A 16,773-nucleotide genomic window follows, 5' to 3' on the forward strand; every position below is an offset into this window, starting at 1 on the left:
GTAATATTACCGTCAGCATCAGTCTTCTTCTTGAAGATCCATTTATTCTCAATTGCTTGCCGATCATTGTGCAAGTCAACCAAAGTCCATACTTTGTTCTCATACATGGATCCCATCTCAGATTTCATGGCTTCAAGCCATTTTGCGGAATCTGGTCTCACCATCGCTTCTTCATAGTTCGTAGGTTCATCATGATCTAGTAGCATGACTTCCAGAACAGGATTACCATACCACTCTGGCGCAGATCTTACTCTGGTTGATCTACGAGGTTCAGTAGTATCTTGTTCTGAAGTTTCATGATCATTTTCATTAGCTTCCTCACTAATTGGTGTAGGTGTCACAGAAACTGGTTTCTGTGATGTACTACTTTCCAATAAGGGAGCAGGTACATTTACCTCGTCAAGTTCTACTTTCCTCCCACTCACTTCTTTCGAGAGAAACTCCTTCTTTAGAAAGTTTCCGAATTTAGCAACAAAAGTCTTGCCTTCGGATCTATGATAGAAGGTGTATCCAATAGTTTCCTTTGGATATCCTATGAAGACACATTTCTCCGATTTGGGTTCGAGCTTATCAGGTTGAAGTTTTTTTCACATAAGCATCACAGCCCCAAACTTTCAGAAACGACAACTTTGGTTTCTTGCCAAACCACAGTTCATATGGCGTCGTCTCAACGGATTTTGATGGTGCCCTATTTAACGTGACTGCGGCCGTCTCTAGAGCATATCCCCAAAACGATAGCGGTAAATCAGTAAGAGACATCATAGATCGCACCATATCTAGTAAAGTACGATTACGACGTTCGGACACACCATTACGCTGTGGTGTTCCGGGTGGCGTGAGTTGGGAAACTATTCCACATTGTTTTAAATGTACACAAAACTCGTAACTCAAATATTCTCCTCCACGATCAGATCGTAGGAATTTTATTTTCTTGTTACGATGATTTTCAACTTCACTCTGAAATTCTTTGAACTTTTCAAATGTTTCAGACTTATGTTTCATTAAGTAGATATACCCATATCTGCTTAAGTCATCTGTGAAGGTGAGAAAATAACGATATCCGCCACGAGCCTCAACATTCATCGGACCACATACATCTGGATGTATGATTTCCAATAAATCTGTTGCTCTCTCCATAGTACCGGAGAACGGTGTTTTTGTCATCTTACCCATAAGGCACGGTTCGCAAGTACCAAGTGATTCATAATCAAGTGGTTCCAAAAGCCCATCAGTATGGAGTTTCTTCATGCGCTTTATACCAATATGACCCAAACGGCAGTGCCACAAATAAGTTGCACTATCATTATCAACTCTGCATCTTTTGGTTTCAACACTATGAATATGTGTGTCACTACTATCGAGATTTAATAAGAATAGACCACTCTTTAAGGGTGCATGACCATAGAAGACATTACTCATGTAAATAGAACAACCATTATTCTCTGATTTAAATGATACCCCTCTCGCATCAAACAAGATCCAGATATAATGTTCATGCTTAACGCTGGCACCAAATAACAATTATTTAGGTCTAATACTAATCCCGAAGGTAGATGTAGAGGTAGCGTGCCGACCGCGATCACATCGACTTTGGAACCATTTCCCACGCGCATCGTCACCTCGTCCTTAGCCAATCTTCGCTTAATCCGTAGTCCCTGTTTCGAGTTGTAAATATTAGCAACAGAACCAGTATCAAATACCCAGGTTCTACTGTGAGCATTAGTAAGGTACACATCAATAACATGTATATCACATATACCTTTGTTCACCTTGCCATCCTTCTTATCCGCCAAATACTTGGGGCAGTTCCGCTTCCAGTGACCAGTCTGCTTGCAGTAGAAGCACTCAATTTCAGACTTAGGTCCAGGTTTGGGTTTCTTCTCTAGAGTAGCAACTTGCTTGCTGTTCTTTTTGAAGTTCCCCTTCTTCTTCCCTTTGCCCTTTTTCTTGAAACTAGTGGTCTTGTTGACCATCAACACTTGATGCTCCTTCTTGATTTCTACCTCCGCAGCTTTCAGCATTGCGAAGAGCTCGGGAATAGTCTTATTCATCCCTTGCATATTATAGTTCATCATGAAGCTCTTGTAGCTTGGTGCCAGTGATTGGAGAATTCTGTCAATGACGCAATCATCTGGAAGATTAACTCCCAATTGAATCAAGTGATTATTATACCCAGACATTTTGAGTATATGCTCACTGACAGAATTGTTCTCCTCCATCTTGCAGCTATAGAACTTATTGGAGACTTCATATATCTCAATCCGGGCATTTGCTTGAAATATTAACTTCAACACCTGGAACATCTCATATGCTCCATGACGTTCAAAACGTCGTTGAAGTCCCGATTCTAAGCCGTAAAGCATGGCACACTGAACTATCGAGTAGTCATCAGCTTTGCTCTGCCAGACGTTCATAACATCTGGTGTTGCTCCAGCAGCAGGCCTGGCACCCAGCGGTGCTTCCTGGACGTAATTCTTCTGTGCAGCAATGAGGATAATCCTCAAGTTACAGACCCAGTCCGTGTAATTGCTACCATCATCTTTCAACTTTGCTTTCTCAAGGAACGCATTAAAATTCAACGGAACAACAGCACGGGCCATCTATCTACAATCAAGCATAAACAAGCAAGATACTATCAGGTACTAAGTTTCATGATAAATTTAGGTTCAATTAATCATATTACTTAAAGAACTCCCACTTAGATAGACATCCCTCTAATCCTCTAAGTGATTACGTGATCCAAATCAACTAAACCATGTCCGATCATCACGTGAGATGGAGTAGTTTCATTGGTGAACATCACTATGTTGATCATATCTACTATATGATTCACGCTCGACCTTTCGGTCTCCGTGTTCCGAGGCCATATCTGTATATGCTTGGCTCGTCAAGTATAACCCGAGTATTCCGCGTGTGCAACTGTTTTGCACCCGTTGTATTTGAACGTAGAGCCTATCACACCCGATCATCACGTGGTGTCTCAGCACGAAGAACTTTCGCAACGGTGCATACTCAGGGAGAAACTTGTTGATAATTAGTGAGAGATCATCTTATAATGCTACCGTCAATCAAAGCAAGATAAGATGCATAAAAGATAAACATCACATGCAATCAATATAAGTGATATGATATGGCCATCATCATCTTGTGCTTGTGATCTCCATCTTCAAAGCACCATCGTGATCACCATCGTCACCGGCGCGACACCTTGATCTCCATCATAGCATCGTTGTCGTCTCGCCAATCTTATGCTTCCATGACTATCGCTACCGCTTAGTGATAAAGTAAAGCATTACAGCGTGATTGCATTGCATACAATAAAGCGACAACCATATGGCTCCTGCCAGTTGCCGATAACTTGGTTACAAAACATGATCATCTCATACAATAAAATTTAGCATCATGTCTTGACCATATCACATCACAACATGCCCTGCAAAAACAAGTTAGACGTCCTCTACTTTGTTGTTGCAAGTTTTATGTGGCTGCTACGGGCTTAAGCAAGAACCAACCTTACCTACGCATCAAAACCACAACGATAGTTTGTCAAGTTGGTGCTGTTTTAACCTTCGCAAGGACCGGGCGTAGCCACACTCGGTTCAACTAAAGTTGGAGAAACTGTCACCCGCTAGCCACCTTTGTGCAAAGCACGTCAGGAGAACCGGTCTCGCGTAAGCGTACGCGTAATGTCGGTCTGGGCCGCTTCGTCCAACAATACCGCCGAACCAAAGTATGACATGCTGGTAAGCAGTATGACTTATATCGCCCACAACTCACTTGTGTTCTACTCGTGCATATAACATCAACACATAAAACGTAGGCTCGGATGCCACTGTTGGGGAACGTAGTAATTTCAAAAATTCTCCTACACACACGCAAGATCATGGTGATGCATAGCAACGAGAGGGGAGAGTGTGATCTACGCACCCTTGTAGACCGACAGCGGAAGCGTTAGCACAACGCGGTTGATGTAGTCGTACGTCTTCACGGCCCGACCGATCAAGCACCGAAACTACGGCACCTCTGAGTTCTAGCACACGTTCAGCTCGATAACGATCCCCAGACTCCGATCCAGCAAAGTGTCGGGGAAGAGTTCCGTCAGCACGACGGCGTGGTGACGATCTTGATGTACTACCGTCGCAGGGCTTCGCCTAAGCACGGCTACAATATTATCGAGGATTATGGTGGAAGGGGGCACCGCACACGGCTAAGAATATGATCATGTGGATCAACTTGTGTGTCTAGGGGTGCCCCCTGCCCCCTTATATAAAGGAGCAGGGGGAGGTGCGGCCGGCCAGGAGGAGGGCGCGCCAGGAGGAGTCCTACTCCCACCGGGAGTAGGACTCCCCCCCTTTCCTAGTTGGAATAGATTCGGGAGGGGGAAAGAGGAGAGAGAGAAGGAAGGGGGGGCGCCGCCCCCCTCTCCTTGTCCTATTCGGACTAGGGGGGAGGGGCGCGCGGCCCAGCCCTGGCCACCTCTCCTCTCTTCCACTAAAGCCCACTAAGGCCCATATACCTCCCGGGGGGTTCCGGTAACCTCCCGGTACTCCGGTAAAATCCCGATTTCACCCGGAACACTTCCGATATCCAAATATAGGCTTCCAATATATCAATCTTTATGTCTCGACCATTTCGAGACTCCTCGTCATGTTCGTGATCACATCCGGGACTCCGAACAAACTTCGGTACATCAAAATGCATAAACTCATAATATAACTGTCATCAAAACCTTAAGCGTGCGGACCCTACGGGTTCGAGAACAATGTAGACATGATCGAGACACGTCTCCGATCAATAACCAATAGTGGAACCTGGATGCTCATATTGGCTCCCACATATTCTACGAAGATCTTTATCGGTCAGACCGCATAACAACATACGTTTTTCCCTTTATCATCGGTATGTTACTTGCCCGAGATTCGATCGTCGGTATCTCAATACCTAGTTCAATCTCGTTACCGGCAAGTCTCTTTACTCGTTTCGTAATACATCATCTTGCAACTAACTCATTAGTTGTAATGCTTGCAAGGCTTATGTGATGTGCATTACCGAGAGGGCCCAGAGATACCTCTCCGACAATCGGAGTGACAAATCCTAATCTCGAAATACGCCAACCCAACATGTACCTTTGGAGACACCTGTAGAGCTCCTTTATAATCACCCAGTTACGTTGTGACGTTTGGTAGCACACAAAGTGTTCCTCCGGCAAACGGGAGTTGCATAATCTCATAGTCATAGGAACATGTATAAGTCATGAAGAAAGCAATAGCAACATACTAAACGATCGGGTGCTAAGCTAATGGAATGGGTCATGTCAATCACATCATTCTCCTAATGATGTGATCCCATTAATCAAATGACAACACATGTCTATGGTTAGGAAACATAACCATCTTCGATTAACGAGCTAGTCAAGTAGAGGCATACTAGTGACGTTTGGTTTGTCTATGTATTCACACAAGTATTATGTTTCCGGATAATACAATTCTAGCATGAATAATAAACATTTATCATGATATAAGGAAATAAAATAATAACATTATTATTGCCTCTAGGGCATATTTCCTTCAACACACACATGATCCACACACCAAACCTTGAGCCGCACCGGACCAATCTTCTCCAAGGACTCAGCATCCACCTTCACGGGTTTACCAATCAGAACACCGAATGCCATCAGAAACGGGACCGAACGTAGACCGGCCGGGACGTCATCAACTAGCACCCACACCCGAGAGAGCGGTTCCACCGCTTCAACACCATAAGTCACAGCTTTGACGGACACCACCAGCTGGTTGAAAAGGAGAGTGAAGCTAGTGCAGGAGGAAATCATACGCAGACAATCCTTGGAGGGGAAGACCACCGCAAACTCAAAATCCGATAGCTGGTTCACTTGCCAGTCCCAACCTCCCTCATCCCAGATCCGAAGCCCTTCCAACAAGGTCCGAGGAGAAATCTTTTGGCCCTGAACCGTAACAATGGCAGCATTGGAGAGAGATGGGTCCGCAACCACCAGTGGGAGCTCACTATCCAGAGCAAAGAAAGAACATCCGGGGAGGCCCGTCCCGAAGTGAACAAAAGCCGGGGGTTTCGTGCGGTTTTGGCAGTCAACAGTGAGGTGTCCTTCAGGTCTACATATCAGATAGAATGGAGGGCTAAAGCACCTCGATTGGAAGTGGCCAGGTTGGTGGCAGGCGAAGCATGTGAGGGCGGAAGGGTTGCTCGGAGCACTGGCACCTTGGTGAGGAGGAGGGGGCGGAGGAGGGGGGAGGATGCCATCCCCCAGCCCCAGCGAAGAGGATCCAGGGAAGGGGGTAGGAGGAGGACGCGCCTTGAACTACATGGGAGCAGGGCCAGAGAAGACGTGTGGAGGCGGATGGGAGCCAGCCCCAGCACCAGAGGGACGAGGAGGCTGCTGCAGCGGAGCTACCGAACCCCGACCAGAAGCAGGAGCCGGGCGCGGCCCTGAGGAGGAGGAGCAACCAGCCCGGCCCGACGTCATGACCTCCCAGGGATCCGATGGCGAAGGCCTCGCAACACCAGATCTAGACCCCAGAAAGCTAGATCGAGGCTGCGACCGCTCGCGCTCGTCACACTGGAGCCACTCCGGGCCAGCCGCCCACGCCTCCCGGTCGTGAGCCACCTGCTTGCGCGCTGCCTGCTCGGCCTCCAACTTGGAGCGCAGAGAAGCTTCGTACTCCAGATCGAGCCCCGAGCCCGGCGACTCCTCGCTCCGGCGCTTGCTGCCGGACATGGCTTCGCTAGAAGAGCCCCTGGACTTGTCCATAGCGAGAGCCGCCGCGAAGGAGAGGAGAAGAGGAGGAGGTGGAGTGGGTCTGAGGAAACGGCGGATAGGAGCTCTGTGTTTACGCAGATCCATGACAGAGGCCGAAAACCCTAGGAGGGGGGAAGGGAGCCGCGACGCACCCATAAATAGCCCGAGCGAGCCAACCCCACCTGGGCCGAGCAGGCCAGCTAGGCTGAGAAGGAGGGGGGAGCAGTGGCCACTGCCAACTGCCCAGGGCCCACACAGGATAGAGGGGGAAAAGCGACCACCGAGGATAGAGGAGGGGTGCGGGCCGCCCACTCGCGGACGGCCCAGGAGGCCCAGGATCCAGCCCCCCATAGGGCCCACTAACCATCGAGGGATGAGCCAGATCTAGGGTTAGCGCGTCCACCGCCGCCGTGCCCTCGACGAGCCACGGAGCACCGACGACGGCGCCTTAGAAGAAGGAGTAGGGAAGGCCGGAGAGCCGCACGAGCCAGGGAAGCACACACCGACGACCACCACCCTCACCATGGCCAGCGCCGCACCAAGGATCCTAGAGGCCGCAGATGGGAAGGGGAACTTACCAGACTTTCGACGACGGCGAGAAACGCGAAGCCAGTCAGCGCCCCCCTCCGGCGACGCCACCGGCCGCCCCTGCCCCCCAGTTGCAAACTTGCAAGGACGGGGCGTGCCCTTGGACGCCAGCGCCGACAGCGGGGGCACCAGCGAGGGAGCGGCCTCCTCGTTAGAGGAATCATCACCGTCATCGCCAAGAGCCCATAAACGAGATCCGAAGGGCGACGCCGAGGCCACCGACGACCGCGACGATGACGAGGAAGGGGAGGGAAAGGAGCTGGGCCCGAAGGACGGCACGGGGAGAGGGGGAAGATGTCGCCGGAGCAAGGTCAGCAGGGAGCGGGGCACCTCGGGGAGAGGAAGGGGGAGAAGGAGAAGGAGGAGGAGGAAAGGGGGGAGGGGGAGGAGAGGAGAGCCATTTCACCATAGATGACCCATTATAGATATTTTTTATCATCTCTAATTACATGCAAAATTTAACATAAAACTATCTCATCAATCATTGTACATGCCCTTGCCGCAAGCCTGCCACACCACTCATTCTCCAGCCGCCCCGGCCAGAAATATCGCCAGCAGCCTCCGTTCCGGCACGGCGGGCGGCCACAGCCACCCAAGCCAAACCCATCGCTCCTGCCCTAGCATCCAAATCTCGCGCCGCACTGCCCCTCCCGCCAGACCCGCACCAGCAGAGCACCCTCAAACTTGCCCAAAACCAGACCGCCCACCCCAGACTTGGCATGGAAAAGAAATCATCGAGACGCAAACTCCTTCGCTTCGGGGCCACCTTTCGCGCCGCGCCTCTCCTCGGCTTTGACCGCACCCTCTCACCCTAACCGCCCCAACGCCGCCCTCGCCTCCTGCGCGGGCGCCTACACCACGCATGCGCGCCTGCCTGTGGCGTGCCCTTCTTCCGCCATGGCGAGCGACCCCGGCGGCGACGGCGACGCGTGCCCGCTATGCGGCAGCGGGGATGACCAGGCGCCGGTGACGGCCGCCCCTGCGCGCGTCACGCTCCGCAAGCGGAACCTGCCAGCGGAGGCCGTCGCGCGGGTGGGGCCCGGCGACGAGGCGGCCGCGCCGCGTGAGGCGGTCGCGTGGCAGCAGAGCGGCATGGTGGAGCTGCAGGAGGAGCTCGAGGCGGAGCGCCGCGCCGCTGCCGAGGCCGCCAGCGAGGCCATGTCCATGATCCTGCGCCTGCAGCGGGACAAGTCAGAGGCCATGATGGAGGCGCGCCAGTTCCGGCGGTTCGCCGAGGAGCGGTTCGCGCACGACGCCTCCGAGGTCGCCGCCCTCCACGACGCCATCGCGCGGCGTGATGCCTCCATCCAGTCGCTCTCGGAGCAGCTCCGGGTGTGCCGCTCCCGCCTCATCCAGCTCGGGTTCCTCTCCCCGTCGTTCCTCCCCTCATCTCCCACAGCCGCCGCGGGGGACAACCTCTTCGCTGACGACTACCCTTCCATCCAATGCCTCGATTATCCTGCGCCCTCCGACGTCGGTACTCCACGCACCCACCACATGCTCTATACAATGCCCGGCCGAGATGCCCATAAGGGGGTCATCTGCTCTTCACCACGGCGCCAGCGCCATGGGCGCGCACTCTCCAATGACAGCTTGTATGATGGCGGCATTGCAGCGGCTGATGAGTTCACGTACGTGGTGGAGCAGGACGTGTCGGAACTGGATGATGACTGCGACCGGGTGTACACTGTGGACGCAGTGCATCGCGTGCCTGTCGCCGCACCTGAGGACTGCTGCTACTTTCAGACACCGATGGGGAACGACGTGGGCTTTGTTGATGGGGTTGGGGCGTGGGCTGAGGAGCAGCAGATACAAAAGCTCAGTGCAAGGCTACAAGCGCTGGAGGCAGATCGGGAGTCGATGCGGCATGCAATCATGTCAATGGGAGCAGAGAAGGCGCAGGTTGTGATGCTCAAGGATATCGCTCACCAGCTCTGCGAGGAGGCAGCACCATTGCCTGCAGTTTCATTGAAATTGCATCCAGTGCCGCAAGCGGTAGTAGCGCCAAAGAGGAAGTTGGTGAAGAGGCAGCCTTTCTGCGTGAAATTCTTCATTGTGACCGCAATTAAGGTAAACTCAGCTGGTCTCGTGCTTCTATAAATTCTTAGTTTGTTCATAGTGATCCATGAGTTATAAGTAAACCGGTACATTTAAGTATTCTTCATTTCTTCATGTTGTAATACTGGGTTTTGAGAAAACGACACACACTATAATAGTAATAATCTAGACATGCAACAAGGCATTGCTATATGTGTGCTGAATATGATCAGAGTAAATTATTAGAAGTGCTTTATTGCTCTATATAACTAGCGGAAAATCATAATTGTAGTCCTTTATCAAATTAGGAATATTTGTGGTTGCACTACTGCAGTGGCTCAGCTTATTTAGATATTTGGATATTTTAAGGAGAAAAGTTCACTTTATAACCCTAAACTTGCCACTCGGTTTAAGGTTCAACTCCCAACTTTAAAACCGGTTATTGCACTAACCAGCCGGTTTAGTAATCCCCGACCGAGTTGACTGCTGATTGGTTATCATCAGTGCGGGCTGGATCCTCTCTCACATTTCCTTGTGCCCAAGCCCTCTCCATGCAGCCGTTGCCGCTGCGTCCCCACTATCCATCCACGCTGCGCCTGGTGCTCCTGGGCCGGTGTCGGACCCCGGATTTGGAACTATTCCAAATTTAGCTTTCTGCCAACTGAGGATATGTACATGCATTAATACACACTTATGTTTTTTTACGTGGTTGTATCATCACAAGACTCAAACGGTAATATAACATAGGAACGATGCTCACATGAGCTAAAATAATACTCCCTCCGTCCCAAAATAAGTGTCGCTGATTTAGTACAACTTTGACGAAGGGAATAAGTATTACATCTAGAGACCGGAAATATCCAAGGTTACATCATCCAAGAAAAAGATCAAATAGTTTGAGGGCAGTCAAAAAAGCAAATGGCCTAAGAGGGCCGGGAATAAACAACATCCTGCCCACAATCTCAGCCAGCCACCGGGGAACCTCTGGTCCACTCATGGCGTGCAAGCTCAACATAGTAGTCACCGTCGAAGTCGGAGTAGTCCTTTGCAACAAATGGTGGTTGAAAAACAAGGTGAGCACATGATGTACTCCGCAAGACTTACACCAGATCTATTCTAAGTATGCATTGTTCTAAAAAAATGAGGAGGTTTGAGCCGCAGCAAGCACTAGCATCCTATAGAGACACGCTGCAACTTGCGTCTATTAGAGATGAGGAAAGAGAGCGTACCCAAGGTAAGATAGCGTAAATGGTCCATCTATTATATCCATTGTTTTTAAGGCGGTAAGGCGACCTAAGGCGATCACCACCCGCTCTAGCGCCTAAGGCGGGCATATTTATAAGGCGCTGCCAGGATGCCTTATCGCCTAAGCGTCCAAGGCAGGACGTCTTAAAAACAATGATTATATCCACCTAACCTAACCGCAAACATAACACGGCCTTGCATTCCCCTTCGTATACACACGAAGAAGAATCCTCAAGACACAATTTTGGTTGAAGTTGTTCTCTGATCAAATACAACATCTCCAAGTCCATAACCATGGACACAACTACTCAGATAGATTATTTAACCCTGCAGAGGTGTACCACTGTTAAAGCGCAACATGCCTTTTGTTATGGATACAACTTATCTCTACTGCATTTATATATATTACACAAGACTTGGGGTTCAAGGAAAAACACATAGCTTTTTAAGGACTCCTAGACCAATACTAACACTCCTTACCAGCCCCCTCAAATGCAAAGCATATGCAATAGCATTGCATTTGAAGAAGTGTAACCCTACAAAGAAAGTGATAATCCAAAATCCACGTCTTTGACATTGTTGTCGTAGCATGAAGAGTTCTCAAAACTTGTCGAGTCAAGCCAAAGGGGATAACGAGAAAATGGTGCATCAGAGGAAGACACCACATCAGTAGAAGATACAAGAGAAATATCAAGAGAAGATGGGTTGTCAAAGAAGATGGCACACAAGAGGATGAAGCATTGCACACAAAATCATAGCCCAAGAAAACCGACGGCAAAAGAAGCTCAGCGACAAGAGAATCGGCATAGATCGACAATGGAAAAAGAGAGCCACGAAAATCCTATAGAAAACAACAAGGACCGAAAAAAGAGGCTGATGGACAAAGGTTTGGTGAACTCACATGACATGAGAAACACGAAAAAGAGCAATGGACTTGGTGGACGCAGCGGAGAATATAGAAAACTAGAAAGCGCATATAGACTAGGGTGATGGGAGCGGAAGAAAATCATGGCGGCGAGGGCCAAAACCAAGCAGAGCTCTTGTGATGTGTTCCTGACAATGAAGGGGGTGGTCTCTCTGAGCTAGAAGAGTCAGCAAAAAGACCAGTAAACTCTGTTGAAGAAGAACCCAAAGCTGCAAGCAGATGCCTAAGTCGCACAATATCTTGCTTAGTGTCCCAGTCAGGGACACTGTTGAAGGGGCTGGGATAGAAGCACAAGTCCTTGAAGTCGCTGTACGCGCCGGGTATAGATGTCGGTTCTTCAAGAAGCAATCAAGCTCGGGGTGACCATACTTTTTGCGTATCCGCAATGAGTACGAGAGCGGTCCTCACCACCACCAGGAGGAGTGGCGGAGCACTGGAGCGGGAAAAAACCGGTGCGGCAGACGGCATAGCAGGAGCTCAAGCAGCGACCAACGAGGGAACATCAATGAAACTTGCACCACAAAGACGAGTCTCATTAGCCCAAATCTATGAAAGTGCCTCAAGAAGAGATACGAACATGAGCAAACAACTTAGCACACAGTGACTCAAACTCCTTACGAAGCCGAGGCAAGAACTCATAGACGCGATGAAACTCCAAGCTTGATAGCACAACTTGGCAACACTGGCAAGTACAACAACGAGCAGCGCGAAGAGAGTCAAGCTGGCGCCAGATAGCAAAACTATGTGCGTAGGAATCATCAATAGTGGATCTCAAAAAAAAAGGAATCATCAATAGTGGAGACACCTTGCTGAAGAGCATGCTCCTGGGGAACCACGCACACGTATAAGGCGTCACCAGAGGGCTGATAGCACTGGCAAAAACATGTCCACAACCCGAAGACGGTAGCGAGGCCCATAAATTCAGAGGCAAACTGAGGCAGAACACTGGAAGTAAGAATAGACGCAACACAAGCATCAACATCAAACCATCGAGTGTAAGTAGACAGAGCATCACGATAAGACGGAAGAGCCTCCTCATAGGCCAAAACCTGCTGCTCATAAGCACAAACCACAGTCTCATCAGCAAGCTTAGATGCGTCCTTGGCAACCTTAGGAGCATCCGCATCAAGAGCCGGTGGCGTCGGAGGAGTAGGAGCCTCAAGAGGAACCAGGCACGGTGGGCATGAGACCTCGCCAGGAAAACACCGTAGAGACAAATACCACACATATAAAAGCGAAAGAAGGCGACAAACTTGGTGTGTTAGTACCATCAAAACTTACTGGGCAACGTGGAATGATGACATAGCTTGACAACATATACATTGTATCTGTTTTTTGTTGAACAAATTGAGGTGAAACCAGTTAACCAGGAACCAACGAACATGGCAGTCGGAGGTTACTGGTCTGTCAAATCAGCTTGCAGCCCGCACAGGACGGAAGTGGCGGTGGCTTAACAGTAGACCAAGCCCAGCGGATGGATCGGGAGCCGGACTGGAACAACTGGTCAATGGGCCGGTGGATCAGAGCGAAGCAGCCCTGGAACCGGCGGACCGAGGTGGAGTGCCGGCAGATCGAGGCGGAGCAGAAGGGGGTGATGGTTGGGCGGGAGCAGCGGGATGTGGTAGAGGCTTTTGATCTAAGGGAGCAGCACGCGAGCATGCGGGGAAGCAACAACGACCAGAAGCAGACACATTGTGGACAGTTTTGCTTGGACTATGAGCTATGAGCAAGCGACAAGCTATGAACACGAGCGAGGAAGGAACGAGAGGCACTGAATCTTTTCTGTGAAGCTGCCCTTTTCTTCTCTATCAGTAGTATCATGTAACACCCACGATGCGGCTATATCTCCCACGTGTCGGAGCACGACTTAGAGGCATAACCGCATAGTAGGCATGTCGCAAGAGGGGTAATCTTTACACATCCCATGTACTGAATATGAAAGGGATAAAAAGTTGGCTTACAATCGCCACTTCACACAATACATGAATATAGCATTACATCATCCAGAATAGAATCAAGGTCCGACTACGGAACCAAATAAAGAAAGACAACCCCTAATGCTAGATCCCCGATCGCCCCGACTGGGCTCCACTACTGATCAACGGGAAACGAAACAACACAACGAACACAATCTTCATCGAGCTCCCACTTAGCTGGGTTGTCGCGTCACCTGCACTGGTATCATCGGCACCTGCAACTGTTTGGAAGTATCTGTGAGTCACGGGGACTCAGCAATCTCACACCCGTGAGATCAAGACTATTTAAGCTTATGGGTAGGAAAGGGTAGTGAGGTGGAGCTGCAGCAAGCACTAGCATATATGGTGGCTAACATACGCAAATAAGAGCGAGAAGAGAAGCAAAGCAACGGTCGTGAACTAGAAGTGATCAAGAAGTGATCCTGAAACTACTTACGATCAAGCATAACACAAGACCCGTGTTCACTTCCCGGACTTCGCCGGAAAGAGACCATCACGGCTACACACGCGGTTGATTCATTTTAAATTAAGTTAAGTGTCAGGTTTTCTACAACCGGATATTAACAAATTCCCATCTGCCCATAACCGCAGGCACGACTTTCGAAAGTTCAAAACCCTGCAGGGTGTCCCAACTTAGCCCATCACAAGCTCTCACGGTCAACGAAGGATATTCCTTCTCCAAGGAAGACCCGGTCAGACTCGAAATCCCGGTTATAAGACATTTCGACAATGGTAAAACAAGACCAGCAAAGCCACCCGATGTGCCGACAAATCCCGATAGGAGTCGCACGTATCTCGTTCTCAGGGTACACCGGATGGGCAAGACGTCGGGTTGGCATAGACCCTGGTTGCCCAGGGGGCGCCGGACATCGCCCAGTTTGGACCAACACTTAGAGAAGCACTGGCCCGGGGGTTTAAAATAAAGATGACCCTTGAGTCTGCAGAACCCAAGGGAAAAAGGCTTAGGTGGCAAATGGTAAAACCAAGGTTGGGCCTTGCTGGAGGAGTTTTATTCAAAGCGAACTGTCAAGGGGTTCCCATTATAACCCAACCGCGTAAGGAACGCAAAATCAAGGAACATAACACCGGTATGACGGAAACTAGGGCGGCAAGAGTGGAATAAAACACCAGGCATAAGGCCGAGCCTTCCACCCTTTACCAAGTATATAGATGCATTAAAGTAAACAAAATAATAATGATATCCCAACAATATCCATGTTCCAACATGGAACAAACTTCATCTTCACCTGCAACTAGCAACGCTATAAGAGGGGCTGAGCAAAGCGGTAACACAGCCAAACAACGGTTTGCTAGGCAAGGTGGGTTAGAGGCTTGGCATGGCAATATGGGAGGCATGATATAGCAAGTGGTAGGTATCGCGGCATAGCAATAGAGCGAGCAACTAGCAAGCAAAGATAGAAGTGATTTCGAGGGTATGGTCGTCTTGCCTGCAAAGTTCTCTGAGTTGACGAAAGCCTGATCCTCGTAAGCGTACTCAAGGGTACCTCGAACACGAACTCATCTCCCGACTCTACCCAAGGCAAGAACACAAGCAAAGGAAACAACAATCAACCACGGTGCAATGCACAAACAACATGATGCAAAACATGCCATGACATGCGGGATGTGATAAGCAATACATATGCGTGCTCCGGAAGGGAAAGATTGAACAAGGCATCAACTTGGCAAACCAAGTGCGCCGCTGGAAAGATGAGTTGATTTCGGCCGAAATCGATATAAAGATCACCGAAATCGGATGCACGGTTTGCAAATGGCAAGCAAAACAAGAATGGCACAATTCTGCGATTAACAACACGATGCCATCTAGAATGCAACAAGAAACTAAGCTACTGCACTCCAACATAATAACAAAGCACATGGCAGTGATCTACTCAAGATGCTTGACAAAATATGAACACTGAGCTACGGCTAAATCACACAAGAGCAGGTTCAAACAAGCATGGCAAAAGTGCAAAAGATATCAGCATCACAGACTTAGAGAAAATAACAACATGCCAGGAATTAACATCAGGAAGCCATGTTTAGAGCAAGCTAACAACATGCTACAGGAACATATCATAGCAAAACAAGGCATGACATGAATCTACTCAAAGCATAGAACAAAAGTCCCTTACTGACCATAAGCCAAAAAGGATGAGAAGATATGATGGCACCTATGTAAACATAGCAAGTTTCGTTAACAGATTCAGACTTAACAGAAAACTGGGCATGGCATAAACAGAATTATGAAGGCCTATTTGCGAGCTCGATTCACTCACCACAGGGCATTGCATGACAAGCTAAGCATACTACCAGCAAGAAGACATGTTCATAAGGCTAACCATGGCAAGAACAAGTTTATAGCATGCTTGGATCAACTACAACAACCATGGCAAAATTGATTAACATGTAAACAATCTGCCAGAAACATTTTATAGCAAAAGTAGAGCAAGATTAAGTCATGCTAGGGCACTTCATAAATGCAAACAGGGGCATAGATGGATAGAGCATAACCATATGTCCAAATCATCCTTACTGAACATACTCAAAAGAAGCATGGATCTCACTGTAGCAATATGAATACATGACATAAAAATAACAGCAGAGCAAAGACTTGGTGAAATTCTAAGTCTCTGAAATCAGCAATATTACGAGAGCTACTTTGCATGCTTGTGCTAGTCACCACATTGATCACAAAAATACATGGTATACACCCCTGTAAAGATGGCATGGCATATCCAAAACACATGTAGAGCTCATGCCCATATGCAGCACACAATAATCATGGCAAAAATGACAAATGCTCATAATCTAATAAGAATCAACATCTAACATTTTATAGCACTCTTGTATCAACGATTTGGGCATCAAGATGGACACAAACAAGCAGGTCACAATGGAACAAAATAAAGAGCACATCCTGATGAACATTTCGATATATTGCATGCACAAAACGGAGCAACGGATGAGGAGTTATGGCATCACGAACAAGGGCATAAAATGTATCCCAGAAAGACTCGGAGAAATTATACCCCTCCGAAATGGATCTAGGGTTCCTCGCACGGAAACCGAGGCACGCCAGAGACTTGCCGGAGTTGGTGGAGAAGACGGCCGGAGAGGACGCCGGCGGGACGGGGCGGCGAGATCCGGCCGGATCCGGCGCGGCGCGGCGGCGGGCGACCGGAGCGGCGACCGCGCGCTCGGCGACGGGGCAGGCAAGGTGCGGG

At 49.2% G+C, this 16,773-nt stretch overlaps 1 protein-coding gene across 2 annotated transcripts in view; it reads left to right on the plus strand.

Moving 5' to 3' along the window:
* The first annotated feature begins 7,927 nt into the window (after positions 1–7,927).
* The window catches only part of LOC119285837 (myosin-binding protein 7-like), a 16,030-nt gene continuing 7,184 nt past the window's right edge, over positions 7,928–16,773 (plus strand). Inside the window, exon 1 of one of the 2 annotated variants that reach the window (XM_037565169.1) lies at positions 7,928–9,433. In XM_037565169.1, coding sequence (XP_037421066.1) covers positions 8,261–9,433 — 1,173 coding nt within the window. In that variant the 5' untranslated portion in view covers positions 7,928–8,260. The remainder of the gene's footprint in view (positions 9,434–16,773) is intronic. The other variant, XM_037565168.1, reaches the window with a different exon arrangement.

This window comes from Triticum dicoccoides, chromosome 4A (assembly GCF_002162155.2).
Source record: "Triticum dicoccoides isolate Atlit2015 ecotype Zavitan chromosome 4A, WEW_v2.0, whole genome shotgun sequence".
Taxonomy (NCBI): domain Eukaryota; kingdom Viridiplantae; phylum Streptophyta; class Magnoliopsida; order Poales; family Poaceae; genus Triticum; species Triticum dicoccoides.